The following is a 26265-nucleotide window of genomic DNA, read 5'->3' on the forward strand; positions in this document are numbered from 1 at the left end:
AGTATAGAAAGACCAAAAAGGTATAGCACTGAACACATGCATTTCCATTTTTAAACAGAGTTGCCACCCAAATACCTCATTGAGGTCACAAAAACAGGCAATTTTTCCACAGGTAACAGTGTTTCCCAGAAAAAAAAAAAAAAGATGCATTACATCCAGCCATCTAGCCCATGCTACACTGAAATTATGCATTGCATTACAGGGGAGGTACGCATGTATTGCAAATAAGATGCATCTATTCAGCTCAGATTTCCATTAGCATACAGTTGGAGGGTTAGCAGATACACATTTTAAAGTAAGCTTTTTTTTTTTTAGTGCAATAAAGAGCAATCTTATGACTGCTAAGGTTAAATTGTCATCCAACACAGTGGATTCGATGTGCCCTAGGATACACGTAATAGGATCAGGGGTTAGGGTAAGAGCATACAATTAATTTAGTATTATAATAACCCCGTTCCAATAACCTTTGAATTTTGGCCAGCTCCACAAAAAAGTATGAGATGTGCCGTGTGGGTGGTTTTACAACATGAATTCTACAATGCGAATTCTCCCCAATCCTGATTTTATAAAGTTTTGCGTATGGTAAACTTTGTGCAGAATAAAATGACTACAAAGAAAGTTTGACAAATTAATATGTGCTTAAGATAATGTAGCCTGGCAATATCTGTAATAGTAAATTGGAGATGGGCAGGTGTTATAATAAAAAGGATGCTATAATGGTGGGATGCTTGTTTCTGTAAATTGTAACACAATTAGAAAGTGCACTATATGTGTGTAACTCCATCAGCAGGGATAGGAGGGATGTGACTGCAGAGGTTATAAAAAATAAAATAAAAAAATCATCAGCGTAAGCGGCAAGCTTATGTTCCTCACCTTTTGTTGGGATACCCCTGATATTTGTATCGGTATGGACAGTTCTTAAAAAGGGTTCCATCGTAAGAAAAAAAGATGGGTGAAAGTGGGTGAAAGTGGGCAACCCTGGCGCATCCCATTATGTCTGGAAAAGGGATCGGATATTCTGTCATTGATTTTTTCCCTGGCACTCAGTGCGGAATATAAGCTTGTAAACCAGCTCCGCATCCTATTCCCCAAACCTAGATGTTGCAACGTGGCTTTCAAAAATATCCAATTCACCCTATCAAATGCTTTCTCCGCATCCGCGGATATAAGCACTAGGGGTTTATGATAACTTTGGAAGAAATGTATGGCACTCAGGACTCGCTGCATATTCTCTCAGTCTTCTCTATCAGGGATAAAACCCACTTGATCGGGATGTATTAGGGAGGAAATATGGCTCAATCTGGTGGTGAGAATTTTCGTAAAAATCTTAAGGTCCACATTGAACAGGGAAATTGTACGATAGCTAGGGCACTTGGAAGCGCCTTTCCCCTCTTTGAGGATTACAGATATATGACCTAATAATGTTTCTGCCGGTATTGTCTGCCCATCACGTAGGGAGTTAAAGGCCGGTATAAATCACTGCACCAATTTATCAGAGAAAGTCTTGTAGTAAGACAGGGTATAACCATCGGGACCAGGGGCTTTACCCGATTTGAGTGACTTTAGGGCTCCTAAAAGCTCCTCAATTGTAATTGGTACATCCAAATCCCTGGCTCTCCCATCAGGCACCCTGGGCATTCCCGACGCTTGGAGATATGCCCTGGCAGCCTCCCATTTACTGCGTGACATTGAGGATGAAGACAGACCCTCTAACTGATAAAGGGTGGCATAATAGTCCCCAAAGGCCTGTGCGATCGTCTGCGAGGAGCATTCCCAGGGGTATTAATACGCGTGATATGATTACGTGCTCTGGTCTCTCTAACAGCTTTAGCTAGCATCCTGCTGGGCTTGTTCCCAAACTCATAAAATGCCCGCCTGCAACAGGTTAATTTAGCTTTTGCTTTGTCCATAAGTAATGAATTTAGCTCCTCGCGTAGATGCGAAAATTAACTTTGTATTGACACCCACAGCGGTTCGCATAGGGCAGTGTGAACTGCCTGTGGGGGAGATGCGATGTGGGAACCCATACTGGATTTGCACAGGTTCTTGCATCGCAGCAGTTTGAACCAAGCCTGAATGCCAGGTCTTGTACAACATCTGTTCATGACCTCACAAATACTTTGGTTGAAAGGGCACAGATTTCACCAGACATGTGAAAATCTTACAAAAAAAGCTTTCTGGAATGAGTGGGGGGCTGTTATAGCTTTATTATTAATGTCCATGGCTCCACAATGAGATGTTAAACTGGCTCATGTAGGCGTGATGGTCAGGTGTCCATAAACTTTTTCGCACACCGTGTATATACACTGCAACAATCCCCAGTGCACCGACCTTCCATTCACCATGGTAGGAGCCTGGAGATTATATTATACAAACAGCCATAAAATTTTGGCCACCCAGCATATTCCATCAAGGCATGGACTCCACTAGACCTCTGAAGATATGCTGTGGTATCTGACAGTAAGCCATCGGTAGCAGATCTTTAAGTCCTGTAAGCTGTGAGGTGGGGTCTCCATAGATCGTACCTTTTTGTCCAGAACATCCCACAGATGCTCAACTGGATTGAGATCTGGAGACATGTCAAGAATATTTTTAGATTCATATGCTATGGCATGTCATTGCCATCATGCCCGAATAGTAGACTAAATTGTTGAATACCTCAAGATTAAATGGGATTTTTAAGGCAATGTATAAAATATGTAGTACTTTTCTTAAAAAATTTTTTTTTATTGTAAATACGAAAAAGAAAAAATACTATATATACATAAAAAGTCCATAGTATGACATTGTTATTTGGAATAGCCGCCTGTTTGTCGCATATTTATGCATGTGGTATTGTTTAATGCACATTATTGTATGCCAATATAACAATGTCATACTATGGACTTTTTAAGTATATATAGTATTTTTTCTTTTTTTTTTCGTATTTACAATAAAAACATTTTTTTTATAAAAGTAGTACATATTTTATACATTGCCTTAAAAATCCCATTTAATCTTGAGGTATTCAATAATTTAAAGATCTGGAGACATTGGAGGCCAAATCAACACCTCACACTTGTGTTCCTCAAACCATTCTTGTATTCATCAGACCAGGCTTCCTTCTTCCATTGCTCCATGGTCCAGTTCTGATGCTCACATGCCCATTGTAGCTGCTTTGGACACGGGTCAGCAGGGGCACCCTGACCTGTCTGGCTTTGCAACCCTTATACACAACAAACTGCAATGCACTGTGTTCTGACACCTTTCTATGGGAACTAGTATGAACTTTTTTTTACTAAGTAGCTCTACTATTGGATCGGACTACATGGGCCAGCCTTTGCTCCCCATGTACACCAATGAGCCTTAGACATTCATGACCCTTGTAGCAAAATGTATTGGTTTTCCTTCCCCGGACCTCTTTTGGTAGTTCCTGATACCTGAAAACTGGAAAAATCCCACAAGATCTATAGTTTTGCAGATGCTCTTAGATAGCCGTCTACTCATTACAATTTGGCCCTTCTCAAAGTTGTTCAAATCCTTACACTTGCCCATTGTTTCTGCTTTTAACACAAACATGTCCACTTACTGCCTAATATGTCCTACTGACATTCAGATGTCATGGTAACAAGATAATCAATGCTATTCACTTTACTAGTCAGTAGTCATAAGGTTATGGCCCAATTGGTGGGTGCGGACAAACCATGCATTTGCGCAGTATTTAATCAGGCAGACCTTTGCACCACATAGTTATTAGTAGAACTAAAGAAGGTTGATCAGACTGTAAAGCGTATGACCAGATTTCCTGTCAGAAAACAATATTACCAGCATAATGTTTACTTGGTAAAAGATAGCATTCAAGCTGTGTTGGCCCCTGAATGATGGTGCCCTGCATACAAAGCCAAGACCAGCCATAACTGTCATACCTGAAATGGATGCCCTCTGAGGGGTTGGTGGAGGGGGCCGTGATGGTCTTGGGGGCCTGCTAGGTTTGAAGCCTCCATTGGACAGAGATGGTGAATTGGTGCCATTGGTTGACATGTTATCAACAGAAGTTCTGCCATCGGCAGTATCCATACTGAAAATGAAAGAGATTATGAAAACTTCTAGGTAGCACAACATTTATAGATGTATTCTATAAGATCTCTTGGAGAGCCTAATGGTGATATTTCTCCATACTGGGGTGTGTCCGTGCTTTCTTCCACAAGCCATTCAGAAGGTATCCCTATTGAGTATTCTACACTATGAAGGAAAGATCATTCTATTGATATGTAATAGGTGGGGAAATTAACCAGAACAGAAAATTCCTCAACAGCAAGTGAACAAAGGGTATACAGAAATATTCCTTTTGCAACCTTTTGAGATGACCTGTAAGAAAATATTTTGAATATTGCTAAGTAACATAACTGAATTTTGTGGCTGTTCATTTAAAACCCACATTATAAATGTTTAATCTGCAACAGAAAGGCGTAGAAAAGTCAGACATGGAATTATGTAATGTAATCATGTAGGCGCCATTCACACCTGGGCGTTTAGGGATTGCAACAGAATCACCGATTCTGCCTGTGAACTCAAAACGCATGCTTAGGTGCTATTATTTTCAATGGCACCAAAAATGTGGTGCAGTTTTTTTCCAGGTTTATCATGCGATTTATCAAGTGGCAATCAAAGCAAAAATGCATTGCGTGAAGCTGGTCACCCAAAAAAGAGAGCAGGATTTTCTTTTGGGCGATGAGCTTCATGCCATGCCATTTGCCGCGATTACCATGTGATAAATTGTGCAAAAATGTAGGCAAATCCGCACTACGTTTTAGCTGGCAATAAAAAGAATGGCACCTAAAGCTTGATTTTGCCAATGTTTTGAGATTGCTGGCTTCCCAAAATGTTCCCAAAATGCCCAGGTGTGAATGGAGCCTAACTGATCAAAAATAGGCCTAAAACTTTTCAGTCAAGCAAACAAACACCCAACATGTCAAAGATATACTAAAAAGCTTGCCTGGTAGAAGTGGAGTCGGTCTGAGTTCTGGCATTATCTGTGGAACCAAGTACAAAAACACAAAATGTTAAAATCAGTTGAAGCTGTATAGATACCCAAAATATAAACTCAAAAAATAGAACCTTTCAATGACTAAATGGCATATTTTAAAGGCGTATAAATGCTTGCTGATTCTGATAGTTTTGGATTTCACCTGGTGATGCCTGTACAGACTCTAATGCAGGGCACTAAACTAGTATGAGGATTGTGCATGGACCATGGTGGTTATGCACCAGCTATGAAAAAAAGGACAAAAAAAAAAAAAAACGTATTTATTCGAAATGATTCTTCTTGAAATTTACATACAATGCTTACCACGTGTCTGTCCTGTAATGCTAGTGTTCTCTTGATCTGAATACACATGACTCAGACAGAATTAAAGTACTCATGTGTTTACCCATGCAGGACAACATGGCAAGTTCTCTTTAATGCCCCCCAGCTGCAGACACCTAACTTTCCTTTTCTTCCCTGTTCAGCCACTGTGAATGAAGACAGACATCCCTGTCCTGAGTATCTGCATTTGAAGCTTGCACATTGCTATGGACTGCTCCACCACATGCGACATTGCTCAGCCAAAACTAAGCACCAGTATAATTACATGGAGTGAGCCACATACACCTTCATACTAAGAAATACCAGGTATTTCCTTTGGCTGCCATAGCTACATGGATCACTTGAGAAGCAATGGTAAGCATCACTGAATAGCCAAAGCTATTGCTTTTGTCACAAAAAAAAAAAAAAAAAAAAAAAGGGGAGCTGCAACTGCTGACCTCCTGAATAGACTCATGACTACTCTAAAATTCACTTAAAGCTGGCCATAAAAATTCAATTTTAATCCTTGTGTAGCCCTGTTTAGGAAAGTATATGCATCTTTCCTTTTATAGAGTAGATAGAATAGGCTTAGAATAGGGGTGGGAGCAGGATTAGGCTTATTTAGATTTTGACTGGAATTTCACTTTATTATATTCCCAACACCTCCAACCCCATACAAGCCACTGTGATTATAGATACAATACAACTCCTACCTGATATACAAGTGACATCACCATTTGTTAAGATCTCCGGATCAACCTGCAGTCCATTAAGACACACCGATAAGTCACCGACTGTTTCCCGATCACCTTGTAGCTGTAAACTCACAACAACTTCTTCCACTGAGAACAAAAAAAAAAAAAAAAGAAAACATTTTTTTAAATCTAAAACCAACAATCTTCAAGGGGCAAATCAGTACATGGATTCTATGAGCATGGATAGGTGTATAAAAAATTATTAAAAAAATTATTTGCAGACAAGCAGAAGAAAAGAATTGTGGCCACTGAAGTAACGCAGTCACTTACATGCCCCTCCCCCCAGGTCTATGACTGGACAAGACAACAGGAGCATCCCTCTGCTCAGCTCTCTGTTCTTATTAGTATATATACACCGGTTCCTTGTCAGCACACACATACGGCACATCCGATTGACCTACAGCTGTACAGGGGATTAGTAGAGGCCAATATTAAGGCCTCATGCACACTGGATGTTTTTTCTGCTGCTCCTAGGGGTATTTGGCATTTTTTTCTCCTGCCTTTAAAAGCTCTGCATGTTAGCCTATGTGTCCATGCACACATAGGCATTTAGAGGCAGGAAAAAAAAAAAAAAATACAACACACACACAGTCAGCGCACGTCCAGAAGCAGCAGGGTTTTGGCAGAAAAAATGCTTGATGTGCCTAAGCACTAGGGGCGTTTACCATTTGCACATTCATTTATTTGAACAGACAAAATAAAAATAGTTATTATGGCCGATGAAATAAATTAGTGCTCAAGCGATTGATGCGCCTAAACACGTTATAAGTTTATAAGCGTCGAGCATTTTTTCCGCAAAAACTCTGCTGCCATAAGGAAAGGAGTCGCCTAGTACACACTGACCAATGTCGCACTGTGTGTATGTCAGCCGGTCCAACAGAAGCCGGCTGAACTGAGAATGCTGGAAAAGCAGCAGCTGACTGCCTCCTGATCAGCGCCCTCAGACAATGGTGGGAAGGGGGGGGGGGCATTCCCCTGTCAGAACACAATAGAACAGCAGGGGGGCACTGTACTATCATCAGATTGTTAGTACAGCGCCTTTCAGAGCTGTCTTTTTTCCCCCCCTTCAACCCAGTGGTGTGTACTAGGCTTAAGAGTTAGAAAAACATCCAGTGTGCATGAGACCTTGTTCGCATTTAGACAGTTCTGTTGCATTCAGTGGCACAGTTAATGATTTAATAAACAGATTATATCTACAAATTATCATCATCAGTAGGTTTAAAAAAAAAAAAAAAAAAATCATGTAAATCCTGCAGCTGTAGTTTACTCTTCAGTAGCTTATCTTCCAGTGGTGTGACATCCAGTCACATGACCAAGGAAAGTGCTGACTACTGGGAAATTAGAATGATGTTATCTTAAGGGACAAGCAGGAACTATGAATAGACAAACCGAGCTTGTCATGTTTCATAACCAGCGCTGTACATGAAACGTTTTCCTTCACGAGTCAGATAAATAGTATGTAGTGTAAAAAATAAAATAAAATGAAGGAAGAAGGAAACACACTATATGCATGAAGATTCAAGTCTACTACATCAGAAACACCATATAAATCACCCCTATGGAAGTGCACAATAATCAAGTATAAGCAAAAGTGAGACTGATAAATAAAAAAACAGATAAAGTGCATAAACTTAAAGTCCATCAACAGTGCCAAAGTCCACGTGTAAAACTCCCTTCCAATGTGCTCTACACACTCCATGCAAATCAGACTGACCATCGCCACTCAGTGCCCCTCTGTGTGTGCACACTAGGGCTGCAACTAACGATTATTTTCATGATCAATTAGTTGGCCGATTATTGTTTTGATTAATCGATTAATAATCTTAAGAAAAAGTGTGGTGTATAATTTAGTTAATATGTAAAGTTAAAAAAAAAAAAAAAAAGGCAATTTATTCTTAAATATCTCTGTATGCAGTGGTAAAAAAATAACCAACTATATGGTAAGTATACTGTATATATTATTAGAGGATATATACTTTTAAAAGGGTGAATCTGGTAAATATCAGACTCAGATCAAATCTTTTCTAAATACCCAGCGGCTGAAAAAAGTACAGATGTGATCGTGTCCCATAGGAAACCATGTAAATGAACTGTAGTGCGTCTCTGCAAAAAGCACCAAAAAACACATAAATATGAACCAGGCCCAAGACGTTTAGTAACGTAATGGGGTTAAACTAAAATGAGCCTTTGATAGTATAAAAAAAAGCAGATCATCACTACTGTAAGGGGTTTATTTTTTTTTTTTTACTGTGAAAGTAATATTTACAGTAGTGATTATTTGCTCTTTTTGTACTAAAAAGGGCTCATTTTAGTTTTTTTTTAACCCCATTATGTTACTGGCCGATTAATCGATTATGAAAATATTAATCAATTTCATAATCAATCAGTTGTCGATTAATCGATTAGTTGTTACAGCCATAGTGCACACCATGACCCCCTATCCAGTTAGGACTCACCAGATCCCTAGACCTAGGGTGAAGTGGGTCTTGGCCCACTCGTTAGGAGTCTTAAACATAGGTAGTGACGAGACCAAATTTTTAGTCTATCCCCCCACGAATCCCCAGACGCAGCAGTAAACCACAAAAAACAGGATCATAGTGCAACCCATTTATTAAGGAGGAAGTAAACCCTGATGGGTTTACTTCCTATTTTTTTCCCTGCAAAGGTAAAGCATAATGGACTACTATGCATCGCATAGTAGCTCATTATGTGTCACTTACCTGACACAGGAGCCAGCGAAGTCGCTGCTGATCCCTGTAGTCCGCCGCATCCATCTTGCTGGTGGCGTCTCGCAGCTCCGACCAATGACAGCGGCGAAGCCCCGATGACGTCACTCCCGCGCATGCGCACGGGAGTCGACAAATTAGGCAAATCCATTCTTGGACTTGCCGCATTTAGTGCGCCTGCGCGCCGCTGTCTACGGCGCATGCGCCGTAGACAGCGATGCCCATTTTTGGGCAAATATCTCCTAAACCATATAGGTTTAGGAGATATTGCTTGGACCTACAGGTAAGCCTTAATCTAGGCTTACCTGTAGGTCAAAGTGGTTTGAAGGGGTTTACTTCCTCTTTAAGTTTCATACCAACAGAGTGTATAAATTTCCCACTCGCACGTAATTGTGCCATCTCTCTCCGTATCACCATTCATCCCACCAACAAGATGGCAATTCGGTGCACGTTCTACTATCCGGACCTCGATAATCGGACGGGATGTCAGACATAACGTGTCCCCGCCTCAATGTGTATAGTGTCACCCGGGAAACACTTACTGTGATACGGAGAAATCTATTTATCAGTCTCACTTTTGATTATATTGATTATTGTACACTTTCATAGGGGTGATTTATTAGGGAGTTTCTGATATTTTGAAGGTTTTACTTAAATTGTGTACATAATACCATGTTAAGGGTTTACACGAACCTAGGGGTCAATTTTGGTTGTTTTTTCTTCATTTGCACTGTGTAAATTACACAGGGATGTTGGAGGAGCAGCAAGGGTTGCCACTATAGGGATTAACATTTATTGAGGAATCTGTGGCACAGTATAGACATTTGTTACATAAGTCTACTACATATAAAAGGTGCATTCCTAGATGTTCTCTTATCTATAGATTTTTCTCCTTTCTCCTCTCAGAAAACTGAAAAATGTAAAATGCAACCTCACATTGCTGCTTTATCAATGCCCTATAGTTGGCTTCCTAAACAAAGTCTAATCTCCAGTCTAGTCCATGGATCTTCAAGCTTTTTAAAAAAAAAAAAAAAGGATAACGCATTGTCCTTAATACTTTAGGGGGGCCAGATTATGATGGCGCAGAAAATGCCCCAGCACCATTGAAAACAATCCAGTCAAGGAAACAGTGCCTCATGCTCAGTAGTCAGTGGGAGTAAAAAATGACCTAGTGTTTGTGGTCAGTAGGGGAAGGAATAGTACTCTATCATTGGTGTCAGTGGGAGGAATAGTGCCCCATTGTCAAGTGTTAGTGGGAAAAATAGTGCCCCATCATTAGTGTGATAGGAATTGTGTCCCATGTTGCTGTTCATGAAAAGAGTAGCGCCCCGTGATGATGCAAGTGGCGTCTCACTTTCAGCAGTTTAGGGCAAGCTATAAAATGTGGAAAGGGTGAATCAGACTGGATGCTCTACCAGACACATTTTGTACATGATCTGTAGGGTCCCATACTCACATTTCATGTTATTTGCGATCAGGGTCTCATGCAGGTTCAGGGATGCGCTACCAAGTAAAGCATCTGATTTTAGAGTCTGGTGACTCCACACCCGAAAATTTAGCACACTGAATGGGGTAACAATCCTGCAAAACAAGAAAAGAAGGCATAATTAAACTATAGTAGTTAACAGCAGTTTATAGTAGTTATTTTATGATGAGACTGATGCAGTATTACAAATGTAGCAGTTACAAACTGTATTATCAGATACGTTAATACAGGTTAAAAACGTACAACGTTTTCTACCAGTCACTTTTACGTCATCTTCAAGAGGTGCCGCCTCCAGCAGCAGAATCCTAAAATCAAAATTTTTTTGAAATTTTGGTTGCCTGCATCTCCCATAGCACATTGTGGTTTCTCCCGCAGGCCTCTATGTCAGATAGGACAAAGGAGGTAACAAGTAGAGGCTGGTGGACCAAGTAACGAACACACCCAGTAATGTGTCGAACTTCAGGTTACTGCTAGAGGCTGTAGCTCTTGAAATGAGGATTACTTAAATGCTAAATAGGAAAGTAGTAAAATGTATGTAAAGCCAAAACTTTTTTTAGGGTTTGGATAGAGCAGGGAAGAATTAACCCATCATCCTTTTTTTGCCATTTGTATTGTAGGGGAGATTTCCCTTCAATTCCTGTCCAAAAGACATTACAGAAAGCGAAAGGACATGTAAAAAAAATAAAAACACACACAACCTAGGTCAGTGATGGCGAACCTTGGCACCCCAGATGTTTTAGAACTACATTTCCCATGATGCTTTACTACACTGCAGAGTGCATGAGTATCGTGGGAAATGTAGTTCCAAAACATCTGGGGTGTCAAGGTTCGCCATCACTGACCTAGGTGATTCCTCCATTCATTCTATACAGCGCAGACAGGCACATATTCCTTTGTGGGCAGAACCTGAGCTGATGTCACCTGCCTGCTAGAGCCGATACAAGTGGCGGTGTTTGTAACTTGATGTGATAAGCGCTCTGCTTCTGACTTGAGGTGCACGTCTGTTGTGGATGAAATACATGCTGCAAGATCCTTACACCCCCGAGCGCTTATAGATCACCTATAATTTGGGGTCTTTATTGCTGGTAAGAGGCTGGTGTACACAGGTTAACTATGGATGGATCTCACCGATTCACCTGAAAGGCTAGATACACTGATGGGCTTTTTTTTTTTTTTTATACATTCACATATTACATTGTCTTCACTTCTCAATGGTTACACTATTTTGCATGCTGGAGAATTTTAGATGTGGGATGGATGAACATTGATGGACTTAAAGGATTAATTTTGATAGCTGGATAAATGCATGGACTTTTCTGTTAAATTCACATGTGATCACATTTTAGTCTTGATTTATTGCTTACATTCAGGTACATAAATATTGAGACGTCGACACAATTCTAAACTTTTTGGCTCTATACACCACCACAATGTATATGAAATGAAACGAACAAGATGTGCTTTAACTGCAGACTTTCAGCTTTAATTTGAGGGTATTTACAAATTAGACAGCAGTGCCCAGTTTTTGTAAAACATCTCCTTAACCGTGTAAGTTAAGGAGATATTTCTTGCACCTACAGGTGAGCCTTAATCTAGGATTACCTGTAGGTTAAAGTGGTCCCAGAGGGTTTACAACCACTTTAAAGATGTTCCAAACAGTTGATTTGGCCACACCCAACGTTTTTTTCTATCTCTCTGATGGGTTTGTTTTGTTTTTTCAGTCTAATGATGGGCTTGCTTCACTGATTGTGACAGCTCTTTGGATCTCATATTGAGAGTTGACAGCAACAGGTTCCAAATGCAAATAGCACACTTGAAATTAACTCTGGACCTTTTATCTGCTCCTTGTAAAAGCAATAATGAGGGAATAATACACACCTGGCCATGGAACAGCTAAGCAGCTAATTGTCCCATTACTTTTGGTCCCTTAAAAAGTGGGAGGCACATATACAAACTGTTGTAATTTCTACACCCTTCACCTGATATGGATGTAAATATCCTCAAATTAAAGCTGAAAGTCTGCAGTTAAAACACATCTTGTTCGATTCATTTCAAATCCATTGTGGTGGTGTATAGAGCCAAAAATATTAGAATTAGGTTGATGTCCCAATATTTATGGACCTGACTGCATGTGTTTGAGTTAACACTTTAATGCATATTATTTTTTATTTATTTTGTGTATCACTGTTTTTGGGAGAACACATATGGTTTATACACAGAGCAACAAGCAGATCATCAGAGCATCTTCCTTTGTGACTATTGTATTCTGACAGAATACTTGATCAGTGGCAGCATCTAATTTCTGATTTTATAATTAAAAGTCAGACAAGGAGGGGTGGCGACTGGGCCAACCACATAGAGAATTTCGAGCAGTTTATTAGGAATCATAATTTACCTAATGTATGGCCAGCTTTAGATCGTGGACACTAGAACAAGTGTTTCCATTAGAAGATTGCCTCTCAATTCCTGTTATGGGGACAATTATAAATTACGGATACCCCATCAATGTCAGTCCCAATGACAGTGGTCAGCAGGACAATCTCTCCAACAGGATGCAAACAGCAATACAAAACCTGAAGGAGGTTCTAACCAGTCACCACTACATCTAAAACTATATAAATAAAATATTTTTGACTTTAGATACACTTTAAGGGTCTTCATTTGCAGGGAGTTTAATACGATTTTGTTTCTTAAATAACAGCCCCACAATTACATTTTTTTCTCATTTGGATAAATTAGTGGCAAGTGAAAATTGCTGACAGTTTTTTATTTTTATTATTTTCCATTTGTGTCTCAGAGATTTACTTTTACTTCCTCTTGGATTTACCTTCAATTTAATTTCCAGTGACATATATGATCAGGACAATTAGAGAGATTGATCCTATCTAAGACCATTTTACACTTGTATGACTTGGGAATGCAGTCACATGACAAGTCGTTCCCCATGATTTTCAATGACAACCATTCGTATTAGTACGACTTTAAGTCATGCCAACTTCAAAAGTAGTCCCTGCACTACTTTGACCTTACTTCAGCCCATTGAATATCACTGAAGTCGGATCAAATTCTGATCGCCGTCTTAACTGATCTGACTTTGGCATGCAACTTGTGCTCTGATGATCTTGAAGGGGAACTCCACGCCAGCATGGGTTCCCCCCTCCAAGAGCATACCAGGCCCTTTGGTCTGGTATAGATTTTAAGGGGAACCCCCACACTGAAAAAACTGTCTGTGTGTGGGGGGGGGGGGGGGGGTCACCCCCCAAATCCATACCAGACCCTTATCTGAGCACACAGCCTGGCAGGTCAGGGAAGGGAATGGGGACGAGCAAGCACCCCCCCCCCCCCGAACTGTACCAGGCCGCATACCTTCAACATGGGGGCTGGGTGTTTTGGGGCAGAGGGAGCCCCACCCCAAAGCACCTCGTCCCCATGTTGATGAGGACAAGAGCCTCTTCCCAAAAACCCTGGCCGTTGGTTGTCGGGGTCTGCGGGCGGGGAGCTTATCGGAATCTGGAAGCCCCCTTTAACAAGGAAGCCTCCAGATCCCGGCCCCCCCATCCTATGTGAATGAGTATTGGGTACATTGTTCCCCTATCCATTCCATGTACCCAATACTCTCATTCACATAGGGTGGAGGGCTGGAAACGGCCAGAGTTGTCAGGAAGAGGCCCTTGTTGCACCTCCCCCCATGTTGAGGGCATTGCTCGCTCCCCCATCCCCCTTTCCTGACCTGCCGGACTGTGTGCTTGGATAAGGGTCCGGTATGAATTTTTTTTGGGGGGGGGGACGACGACGACCCCCATGCAGTTCTTTCAGCGTGGGGGTTCCGCTAAAAACCCATACCGAAGGGCCTGGTATGCTTTTGGAGGGGGAACGTTTTTTTTTTTGCCCAAAGGCTGCTGAAGAATTCAATTTCTGTGTAAAAGATCCCTCACAGGGACAATAAAAAAAAAGAAGAAGTTTTGCCTTTAAAGTGAGTCTTATTTTTTTAACAAAAAAAAAAAACACAAACATGTTCTACTTACGTGCTCTGTGCAAAACCACTGCACACAGCAGGTAGGTAGAATACGTTTGTAATTTTAAAGAAAAAAAACAAAGGCAAGACAGGATCCTCCTCTTCTCAGGTACCCCTGCCAGGGCTCCTGGCCCCTCCTGCCGATTGCCCCCACAGGAAGCACTTGGCTATGGGGGCACCCGAGTCAAGCCGCTGCTTTGTGTGTCCATTCAGAGATGGAGACGTGGCTTTGCCCCACCCCCTCTCTCCCGTCATTGGCTCACTGACAGCAGAGGAAGCTAATGGCACCTGCTGTGTCTCTCAGCCAATCAGTAGAGCCGAGTCCCTCATGCAAGATCACTGGATCAATATAGGGCTCAGGTAAGTATTAGGAGGGCTGCTGCACACAGAAGGTTTATTTATCTTAACGCACAAAAATAAAAAAACCTTCTGCCTTTAGAACCACTTTAATCAGCATGCAATTTCCAGAAATAAGCAAAGTTAAAAAGGCACTGAGCCTTTACATAGGCTGTCTCATTTTCTATCACCTCTATAGTAAATATGCCCTGAATTCAGGAAGAGCACTGTACCACAACTAAATAATAGAAGCCTAGGAGGTGGAACTCCAGTTATCAGTAGAGAGACACAGGCACCTGACATAATACTTGGTGCTCAAGATCCTACGGGGCTTCTAACTGCAGCACAGTACAGATTCTATTCCTCTATGTATAGTGTTTAGTATTTTAAGAGAGACATGGTCATTAAGATACAGTCATCCTTATGTCTCTATAAAGCAAATGGTCTAAATTAGAGAAGATTTTAAAAACAGAACTCTAGGTATGACTTTTTGCATAGTTACATTGGTCCAATGTGGACCAATAAGTAAGCATATCTCATACTTAAGTGATTTCTGCGGGAGCTGCAGAACTGAACAACCAAGTCCTGTGCCTAGGGCGTTCCCTTCTGCATAGTAAAAACACAGTGTCGTTCACTCAGTACTGCTGCCATTTACAGAACAGCTTATATTTTTTCAATGAATACAAGGCGATCACTGATTGGATGAAGCGTAGATTGGGACATCACCTTCTTGACTTTTCATGTTGTCCACAGGGTCCAAATTATCACTACTATTATTGTAGTGATGATCACTATAGTGCACCTTTGACAGTGATTGCTTAGGTATGAAATTATACATATTGCATTGGTGCTAGCTGTAACCATGCAATAAAAATAAAAAAATCCCACCTAAAAGTCCAGCTTTAAGCTTTGTTGACACTGTTTAACATGTATTGCTATTTGCACCCATTAATTAAAATGTAATTGCCCCACCAGTCTACGCTCTGTGCACTGTCCTTCCCAACTATAAGTTATCACTTACACAGTGAGATGCTGCTTCCATTTTGGCTGTGAGTGTTATTCTGGTTTCTGTTTTCTTGGATTGACCATCAACTGACACCTCCACATATGGACTTGGACCAAACCAGTTCTTTCTGCTGTCTTTCAGTTTAGCAGAGATGACTATAGGAGAAAAGTAAGTATTACAAATGCATTGCAACACCACTGGATAAATTCAAGAATGCAGATTCTAAGAGACAAAACAAACGGAAGCCACACTACAAGCAAAAGATTTCTAGAACTTTATAGCAATGGACAAGGTGGGGGGACACAAATATTTAACAAACAATACATTTAAAAAAAAAAAATGGATAAATATAACTGGCACCAACTGAGAAAGAACAGAAGGAAAGGATATGCAATGTGGATATCACAGATGTTTCCTAAATTGTCTCAGACATTCTTGTATCAAGATCCCCCATCAGTGTTTCAGCTGTCCCACCAAAACCAAAGTCTCAGACCTCCCACTGCACCAACAATAAAAACCACAGCAACAACATGACCAATCTAAATTCTCATATTAAGGAAACCAGTAGCATAAACCTCCCCATCATCCTTTAGCGCAAAATGGCCCATCAGTCAGAGACAGATTTTAGCCTTTTAACCACTTCAGCCCCGGACCAATTGTCAGCCTAAGGACCAGAGATCTTTTTACAATTTCGCACTGCTCTGCTTTAACTGGTAATTGCGCGGTCATGCAATGTTGTACCCAAACAAAATTTGCGTCCTTTTCTTCCCACAAATAGAGCTTTCTTTTAATGGTATTTGATTGCCTCTGCGAGTTTTACTTTTTACGATATAAATGGAAAAAGACCGGAAAATTTTGAGAAAAAAGATATATTCGATTTTCTTATAACAAAAAGTAGAAAATAAACTCAATTTTAGTCATACATTTAGTGCAAAATGTATTCAGCCACATGTCTTTAGTAAAAAAAATGTCAATAAGCGTATATTTATTGTTTGCGCAAAAGTTATAGCGTCTACAAACTAGAGTACATTTTCTGGAATTTACACAGCTTTTAATTTACGACTGCTATCTCATTTCTTGAGGTGCTAAAATGGCAGGGCAGTAACAAACCCCCCCCCCCCCCCCCCCCCCCAAATGACCCTATTTTGGAAAGTTAGACACCCCAATGGAAATTGCTGAGGGGCATGTTGAGCCCATTGAATAATGACACAAAAAAATAAAAAAAAAAGTTTACAAAAAGTTGTCACTAAATGATATATTGCTCACACATGCCATATTTATATGTGGAATTGCACCCCAAATTTATTCTGCTGCTTCTCCCCGAGTACAGGGATACCACATATCTGGGGACTTTTTGGGAGTCTAGCCCGGTACGGCACCCCGAAAAAAATCACTGCCTTCAGGATTTCTAAGGGTGCAAATTTTGATTTCACTCCTCACTACCTAGCAGTTTCGAAGGCCCATAAAATGCCAAAATAGCACAAAACCCCCCAAATGACCCCATTTGGAAAGTAGACACCCCAAGCTATTTTACTGAGAGGCATGTTGAGAGTCCATGAAATATTTATATTTTGCCACAAGTTGTAGGAATATTAAAGCGGAGGTCCACCCTAAAGTGGAGCTTCCGCTCATTGGAACCAGTACAGGTATCTGCACCCACTTCCGGGGTAGATTCTGCAGAAGGTACGCCCCTTTCCGCAGAATCTACGCCCCTTTCTGAAAGTCCCCCTCTGCCTGCTGGGAAACACACGGATCCCCAGAGACAGTGGGGACCATCCTTATTGCGCATGCGCAGTAGGGAACCGGGAAAATGAAGTCGAAAGGCTCCACTTCCTGATTCCCATACCCAAGATGGCGGCGGCAGCACCCGAGAGACGATCGAGAGAACGGCTTCGGGGTTGCCGACATCGCGGACGCGCTGGGCGGGTAAGTGTCACCATTTTAAAAGCCAGCAGTATTTGTAGCTGCTGGCTCTTTAAAAAAAAAAAAAAAAAAAAATGGCGGACTCCCGCTTTAAATTATTATTTATTTATTTGTTTTGCACAAAGTTATCACTAAAATGATATATTGCTCACACATGCTATGGGAATAAGTGGAAATTACACCCCAAAATAAATTCTGCTGCTTCTCCTGAGTAACGGGGATACCACATGTGGGGGACTTTTTGGGAGTCTAGCCACGTACGGGACCCCGAAAACCAAGCACTGCCTAGGTACTGCACTAACCTAGCGCTGCCTGGGGGTGACGCAGACCCTGACCCTAAAACCTAATTGATATCACCCGCCGGGTGAACAGGGGGTTAAACCTTTATTGGGTAATAAATGGTGGGTGCCCTGATGCTATAAAAAGCAAACTAACCAGAGTCACCCTTAACACTTATATGGTGATCACTGGTGAAAGGGTTAAGTAGGGGCAATTAGGGGGTTAAAATCTTTATTAGGTAGTATATGGGGGTCCCTGGCACGATATAAAAAACCTGACGGGGAACCTAAATAACTGGCTAACCAGCGTCACCAGTGGCACTTAAACGGTGATCGCTGGTGAAAGGGTTAACTAGGGGCAATCAGGGAGTTAAAACCATTATTGGGTAGTATATGGGGTACCTAGCGCTATAAAAACCCGGCGGTGAACATAAACACACATTGTGTGCCTATGTGTGCCTACATGTCAGTGTAGTGTTGGTGCACACTTACTTTCTTCTCCTGCAGTCCGGTCAAAAAGACCGCCCCAAAAGAGAATGACATCACTTCCTCCCTGCCTGGTGTTTACTATACACAGCGGGGAAGCTTCTCATTCGCCAGGAGCGATCGAGAGGGGATGGCCAGAACCAACGGCCATCCCCTCATCCCGGATTGCTCCTGCAGCGAAACTGACCGCCGCATTCCAGCGGGAGGGGGTTCCGATCGGACCCCCCACCCGCTGAAAGGCAAGCACGTACATGTACGTGCTTGTGCCTGTCGGTGCCATTGCACCGACGTACATTGCCATGCGGCGGTCTTAAGTGGTTAAAGCAAACCTGTCATCGGAGGAATTTGCAGACTATCATTGCAGTCTACCCTCAGCTAACTGTCTGGCTGTCACACTATTCCCTGGATGTAACTTCTACCAAGCTACAAGTATCAACATGAACAATTACAATTGTTATCTTAGGTTGGACACAAGTAAGTTAAACCACCGGATCAGCATGACAGACAAGCGCCTAGGTATTTTATTAAAGTGGAGTTCAGCCTGCAAAAAAAATAAAAAAATTTGAAAGTTAGCAGCTACAAATACTATAGCTGCTGACTTTTAATACAAGGACATTTACCTGTCCAGGTATCCCACAGTGTTAGCACCCCTAGTGCATTCGCCAATCGGCATCGGGTGCAGGCACTTCTTCACGAAGGGAAACAGGAAAAACAAGCGGAGCTTCTCCTTTTGGGTGGGAGCTACGCTTAAGAATGGCCTAGTCACCTATGCCAACCAAATTATGATCTTTATATATCCTACTCTCTGAAATCTATTTATACGATCATTGTTTTTGTTCTATGTCATTAACATGCGAGGTGTGATCCTGCATTAACAGCCTGTCTGTACTCACATTTTAGGATTCTTATCGCATGGCTTCCCTCAAAACACACCGCAGACTTCCAGTGGAACAACAGATGGTGAATGGAACCAGATTCAACCCATTACCCATTAGATGTTCTCACATAATCTTTGTTACACCAACTTTTTTTCATGTAGTGGAGACGCCATGAAAAACGGACTGCCAATTATTATTTTCTAATCCCTACAGAGGTTATGTATGCATTTCACAGGAGAAAAACAAAAGACTATCCATTTCTGTGACTTGTGTAAAGTCATGATTTGGAGCTTAACACAGTGCTGAAGACACTTTTTCCAGTACCATATGACAATGCTGGCACTTAAAGCGGAGCTCCACCCTAAAGTGGACCTTCCGCTCATTGGAACCCTCCCCCCCTCCGGCGCCACAATTGGCACCTTTCAGGGGGGAACAGTACAGTACAGGTATCTGCACCCACTTCCGGCATAGATTCTGCAGAAGCTACGCCCCTTTCCGCAGAATCTACGCCCCTTTCCGAAGGTCCCCCGCTGTCTCTTGGGAAACACATGGATCCCAGAGACAGCGGGGACCATCCTTATTGCGCAGCGCGACGCGCAGTAGGGAACCGGGAAATGAAGCCGCAAGGCTCCATTTCCTGATTCCCATACCCAAGATGGCGGCGGCAGCACCCGCGAGACGATCGAGAGATCGGCTTCGGGTGCCGACATCGCGGGTGCGCTGGGCGGGTAAGTGTCATTATTTTAAAAGTCAGCAGCTGCAGTATTTGTAGCTGCTGGCTTTTAATAAAAGAAAAATAAAAAAAACGGCGGACTCCCGCTTTAACCACTTGCAGACCGGACCATTTTGCTGGTCAAAGACCAGACCACTTTTTGCGATTCGGCACTGCGCCGCTTTAACTGACAATTGCGCGGTCGTGCTACGTGGCTCCCAAACAAAATTGACGTCGTTTTTTTTCCCCACAAATAGAGCTTTATTTTGGTGGTATTTTTATTTTTTTGCGCTATAAACAAAAATAGAGCGACAATTTTGAAAAAACGCATTAGTTTTTACTTTTTGTTATAATAAATATCCCCCAAAAATATATAAAAAAAAATTTTTTCCCTCAATTTAGGCCGATAAGTATTCTTCTACATATTTTTGGTAAGAATAAATAAATAAAAAATAAAAAAAAAATCGCAATAAGCGTTTGATTGGTTTGCGCAAAAGTTATAGCGTTTACAAAATAGGGATAGTTTTATAGCATTTTTATTAATAATTTTTTATTATTTTTTTTTACTAGTAATGGCGGCGATCAGCGATTTTTATTGTGACTGCGACATTGTGGGGGACCCATCGGACATTTTTGACACATTTTTGGGACCATTGTCATTTATACAGTAATCACTGCTATATAAATGCAGTGATTGCTGTGTAAATTACACTGGCAGTGAAGGGGTTAACCAGTGGGTGGCAGTGTAGGAGTTAAGTGTTCCTAGGGGTGTGTTACTAACTGTGGGGGGGTTGGGCTTTCATTTAGTGAACACTGATCTCTGCTCCAATCACATGGATGGATCCAATCACTCTCCAAGGACACTTCTTCAAGAGCAGAGATGTTTGTATACCTAGCACACAGGTCTCCAAAGGCAGGGTTACAGCTGCCATCACTGCTTAACATATGTATTGTTTAGATATACAACAGGTAGTTTTATCAACAAGCACTCTGTAGTGGGCAACAGCACTGCATATTGAAATATGATCATTTTGTGTCACCACAATCAGGAATCCAGAGCAATTGATCAAAGGTTAGGTTTGCATTTTGATGAACACCTTTTGTTAAGCAGCTATCTTTACAAACATGCACATTTTAAAGGCCCAATATAGACATACAAAATGTTTACACCTTTAGACCCCTTTCACACCACACCGCCGATAGCGTGGGCGGTAAAACGCTGCTATTTTTAGGCCGCTAGCGGGACGCTTTTACCCCCCGCTAGCGGCCGCAAAAGGGTTAAAACCGCCGGCAATACGCCGCAATAGCGGCGTTTTGCCACCGGTATTACGGCGCTGCCCCATTGATTTCAATGGGGAGCAGTGGTGGAGGAGCGGTAAACACACCGCTCCTTCACCGCGCCAAAGAAGCTGTTGGCAGGACTTTTTTCTGACGTCCTGCCAGCTCACCGCTGTAGTGTGAAAGCCCTCAGGCTTTCACACTACACACAATGGTGCAGCTTCTTTAGGGCGTTTTGCAGGCGCCATTTCTAACGCTATAGCGCCTGCAAAACGCCCTGGTGTGAAAGGGGTCTTAGGGCACATTTACACAGGTGGCTGCTGGCATTGGACTTGGATTCTTGCTGGCAGAGTAAAATCCCCTCGCACAGTGTTTGTGAACAGCGGCAGTGTGGTCACTTGTTAAAAACAATGGTAGGCATCGCTGCTGTACACATGTAACGGCTCAAGTGAGCCGTTACATGCAGTCAGGGACTCTGACCAGCCCTAAACGCAGGCAATATACAGGGACAGCATTTCTGGCTGCACACAAACTAGCTGCAGCTAATTACAGTTTGTACATGGCCATAGCACAGTGCTGCTGTGTCCATAGTTAGCCCATCTGCCCTCATTCGCAAGTGTGAATGAGGCCTTAAGACAGGCCGTGCATGGCGCATACTTCATGCTCAGCCAGTAGGCTGATCGACAAAGCCTGAACAGATTCTCCCCTCCACACAATAGAGGTGGATGGGGGAATCCTCCCTGCTGTGTCATTGTATTCTGACAGCAGATAAGTCAGCTGAACGTCTCAGTTGTCAAAATACACTGATCAGCATTCAGCACTGCAGCCTATTGGCTGATCAAACCAAAGTTTTCCAGCAGCCCGTTCGTGAGCAGTTGATCAGCAGATCCACTGCTGACAAACAGGACTGGGCATAGATGGATGGAAATTCGACCGGTCCCTGCTGAACTGGACAAATATCCATTCATCCATGGTCAGTCACCTTTTTCAGGTGGCTTGCCTCAACATTTTTTTTTATTGAGGTGAAAATTTGCTTTAAGAGCAGTCTACCTACGATGAACATGAAAATGAAGGACGCTGGGAGAAAACAGATGTGGAAATGCAATTACAGCAAACTTTTAAATATTTACCTGTAACCTGAAGCTGTGATTTCATGGTGACGCCATTTACTGCAGCTGGTTTTGGGACACCACCATCCATTTCCCCTTTTCAAATTATGTCTGCAGGGGGAAACAACAAAAACACAAAAAAAATAAAAATAAATAAATAAAAAAAAACACAAGTTTAAAACCAAGCATGTCACAGCAGTTTAGAACAATCCAATGAAACTTTCCAGTCACATGTAAAATGAATTAAAAAGACAAAGGTCAGTCCACCCATACAGATATTTTAGTTTTTAATAGATGCTGCCCTCTGGTGATGCGATTTGTGTAAGGGGTTCCACACCACTCAGTTATAAGGGGTTTGACTCGGCTTGTTGAACCCCTCATAAATTGGAATTTTGAAGAATTTAAAAACGAAGCATGGGAATGCCTTGGAATACTCGGGTATCAGAATACTATTTGCTACAGTCTCCAAAATACTGGAAAGAAAAAGGAAACAAGAGATTTGACTCACAATACTCCTATAAAGACAATTTTGCTTCTGGGTTGACTGCCTGTTTAACAGCCTACCACCCATAACCAAATAGCTGTACTCCATAAAGCTATTTTCCCTGACTCAGATGCATGCCCAATTCTGCCAACTTGAACCCCGGGTACATTGCAAAAGACACAGATGAACTTAATATAAATCCACCCAGTCATGAGATTCACAAAGCTCTGCCTGGTTAGGACACAAGACCACATTTTTTTCTGCTGCTGTTATTCAACAATTACAGGTCTCGTCTCTCTCCCGCTCATCTCTGACACTGCTTTTTCCACCTACCAGCACAACTCTTGTAAGCACATCAGCACTAAAGCCCAACTGATTGGCTCCATGTGCTCTGCTGCCCATCTGAGCCCTGCTGTACAGGCGATTGCATGTGGTCAACAACAGATCAAATTCACGTACTTACACAGTTGCATTTAAAAAAACAAAATGTCATAGTTACAACTAACTATATATTAAAATATGATATCTTATAACACATATAATAAAATGTGTGAAAACACAAGTAAAACATGGCAATACCCAAAAAATAACCCCTCAGAAGACTTGAGGATGCATTATCTGTATTAGGGTAAACAAAAAAACCCTCACAAGTTGTTGGCCCCCCCACTTAAATAAATATTTACCCAAGACCTGTACCGAGCCAGCGCTGTGCCTGTCTGCAATAGCAAGGGAGGAGGAGGGAGGAGGGAGGAGGGAGGAGGGAGGAGGGAGGAGGGAGGAGGGAGGAGAAGAAGAAGGAGGAGGAGGAGGAGGAGGAGGAGGAGGAGGAGGAGGAGGAGAAGAAGGAAGAGGGAGGGAGGAAGAGGGAGGAAGAGGGAGGAAGAGGGAGGGAGGAAGAGGGAGGGAGGGAGGAGGAGGGAGGGAGGGAGGGAGGGAGGAGGGAGGGAGGGAGGGAGGAGGGAGGGAGGGAGGGAGGAGGGTGGAAGAGGGAGGGTGGAAGAGGGAGGGAGGAGGAGGAGAAGAAGGAGAAGAAGGAGAAGAAGGAGAAGAAGGAGAAGAAGGAGAAGAAGGAGAAGAAGGAGAAGAAGGAGAAGAAGGAGAAGAAGGAGAAGAAGGAGAAGAAGGAGAAGAAGGAGAAGAAGGAGAAGAAGGAGAAGAAGGAGAAGAAGGAGAAGAAGGAGAAGAAGGAGAAGAAGGAGGAGAAGAAGGAGGAGAAGGAGGAGAAGAAGAAGGAGGAGAAGAAGGGAGGAGAATCCTGGAAGAGAAGGTGAGGAACTGCTCTCTTCAATACCAGTGCACACAGCAGAAAAGTATAAATCTCTTACTTTAGGTAAAAGATTAGCCTTTACAAATCACAGTTGTCTCTCCGACAGTCTCACAAGAACACTCAGTGAATTGACAGGCATAAGAATAGGTATTGAGGAGTGCCCAGTGCAAAGGTTCATGACACTCGGTGGTCTAATCAAAATGTTTATCGATTAGCAACATCAGTAGAAGCTTCTACAACTGAAATCCATGGAGGTCTTCATAATAGCAATGGATGTGTGTAAACTAAATAAAAAAAAAAAATAGATATATATCTATCGAGACATACTCTAGAGCAGGGTTTCTCAACTCCAGTCCTCAAGGCACCCCAACAGGTCATGTTTTCAGGCTTACCATTATTTTCACAGGTGATTTGATCAGTTAAACTTCCTCAGTAATTACTACAGCCGATTCATCTGAGGGAAATCCTGAAAACATGACCTGTTGGGGTGCCTTGACTTGAGAACTCGAGAAACACTGCTCTAGAGGTGAAGAGGGAGGTATGGCGGTAAATTGGTTAATGCCTGAACATACACTCTAGGGCCCCTTTCACACAGGGCAGACTGTTCTCATCAGTAAGGGATCTGTGAGCGGATGCCTTTTGCTGCTTGGAGCAGAGCAGGTGGATGACCCATCTATAGCCACTGTTAAAGCAGAGCGGACAGACAGATCCCGCTCTGCTCTACTGGGGACGGAAGTTAACAGACTCCACTGTCTGCTTACCTCCACTTCGGTCCACCTAAGTTTTTAGTGGACCCAACTGGACACGGAGAAAAGCTGGTATAAAAAAAACTGACACAAGGTCTGCCTGAAAAACTAACAACCCATGTGAAAGGGGCCCAAGTCCTCATAGACAAGGCAGGAAGTAATTTTAAAACAACTAACCTTTGCCATTGGTGCATACTAGTATTTGATATAGGGGGTCAAAGGTCTTGTTTACAGCATGTAAGCACAGAATACATTACCTGGAGCAAAGACTAATGATGTGCAGGTACTCAACAGCTCTGAGCAGATTTCCAATCACCTGTTTCAGGTGTCAACACATATCCTATCAGTGAAACCAGCATGATAAAACAGATCTCTTGTACTTGGCAAGTAGTATTCACGGAGGTTATAAAGCTACAATTTGGGTAAAACTATTTTGGCAAAGGTAAACAGATTAATGTACATTGCAAAGTTAATTTCATAGATTTAAAGAGGAGGGCCGTTTAAAAAAAAAAAAAAAAAAAAAGTCAGCAGCTGCAAACACTGCAGCTGCTGACTTAATCAGCCCACTTACCTGTCCAGGGCGCCCGCGATGTCGGCCGCCCGAGGCCGACCCGTCCCTCGGCTCTCGGGTCCCGGCGCCGCCATTCCTTGTAAGGGAAACAGGCAGTGCCGCCTTACGGCTTCACTGCCCATTTCCTACTGCGCATGCGCGAGTCACGCAGCGCTTTGTGAATGGGACGCGCTGTGTTCTGGAACACACAGTTCCCAGAACACAGCGCGACCCATTACCCAGAAGACGCCGCACGGAGGAGAGAAGAAAGAAGATCTCGGGAGGAGAAGGAAGAGGAAGATTAGGATTATGTGCCTAGCAACAGGCACTTCTGGTATGTAAAAAAAAAAAAAAAAAAAAAAAAAATTTTTTTTTTTTTTTAGATTTTTTTGAAATTTTTCATATTTTTTTTTTTTTCAGGGTGGCCCTCCACTTTAAATTTGTCTGAAACAAAACAGCAGCTCCATGAGCAAGATTGTGCGTTTATTGTATGTCTGAAATACTCTTGAACTTGTTCCAAATTTATTCTGTTAGACTTGAAGTGATTGTAGCTGTATTAGTATAAAAAAGTATCATGGACAGTACTGATTTTTTTGTTAAAGGAATCTAAGTTGAGGTATTGTCTGATTGTCTGCACCACTAGGTGCCAGTCAAGCAGGGTAAATTGTTTTGCTTTCATGGGAAAAATGGTACATCACTGCCTAGTTAACCCTTGGGTGGATCATATGGTAGGATGGACAGAAAAGCTGGTTTGGGTATTCTGACAACTTTGGATCCATTATTGATCCAGACTTCCCTGAGTAATCTCAATCCCCATTTAGTGGTCACAGTCAAACAAATGATTACTGAATGGTCAACGCTTTCTAGAACTGACTTTGGCAAAGCTCTTTCACAGAAAGATGCA

General features: G+C 42.2%; 1 protein-coding gene across 1 annotated transcript in view; it reads right to left on the reverse strand.

Moving 5' to 3' along the window:
• Positions 1-26265, reverse strand: part of ITCH (itchy E3 ubiquitin protein ligase) — a 111647-nt gene that overhangs the window by 24643 nt on the left and 60739 nt on the right. Inside the window, 7 exon segments of the mRNA XM_077459148.1 lie at positions 3906-4057; positions 4976-5012; positions 6040-6168; positions 10264-10388; positions 15666-15692; positions 15694-15805; positions 22336-22425. Coding sequence (XP_077315274.1) covers positions 3906-4057; positions 4976-5012; positions 6040-6168; positions 10264-10388; positions 15666-15692; positions 15694-15805; positions 22336-22405 — 652 coding nt within the window. The 5' untranslated portion in view covers positions 22406-22425.

The sequence above is a fragment of the Lithobates pipiens genome, unplaced genomic scaffold (genome assembly GCF_037356315.1).
Source record: "Lithobates pipiens isolate NorthernLeopardFrog02 unplaced genomic scaffold, aLitPip1_a1.2 Scaffold_28, whole genome shotgun sequence".
Classification (NCBI taxonomy): domain Eukaryota; kingdom Metazoa; phylum Chordata; class Amphibia; order Anura; family Ranidae; genus Lithobates; species Lithobates pipiens.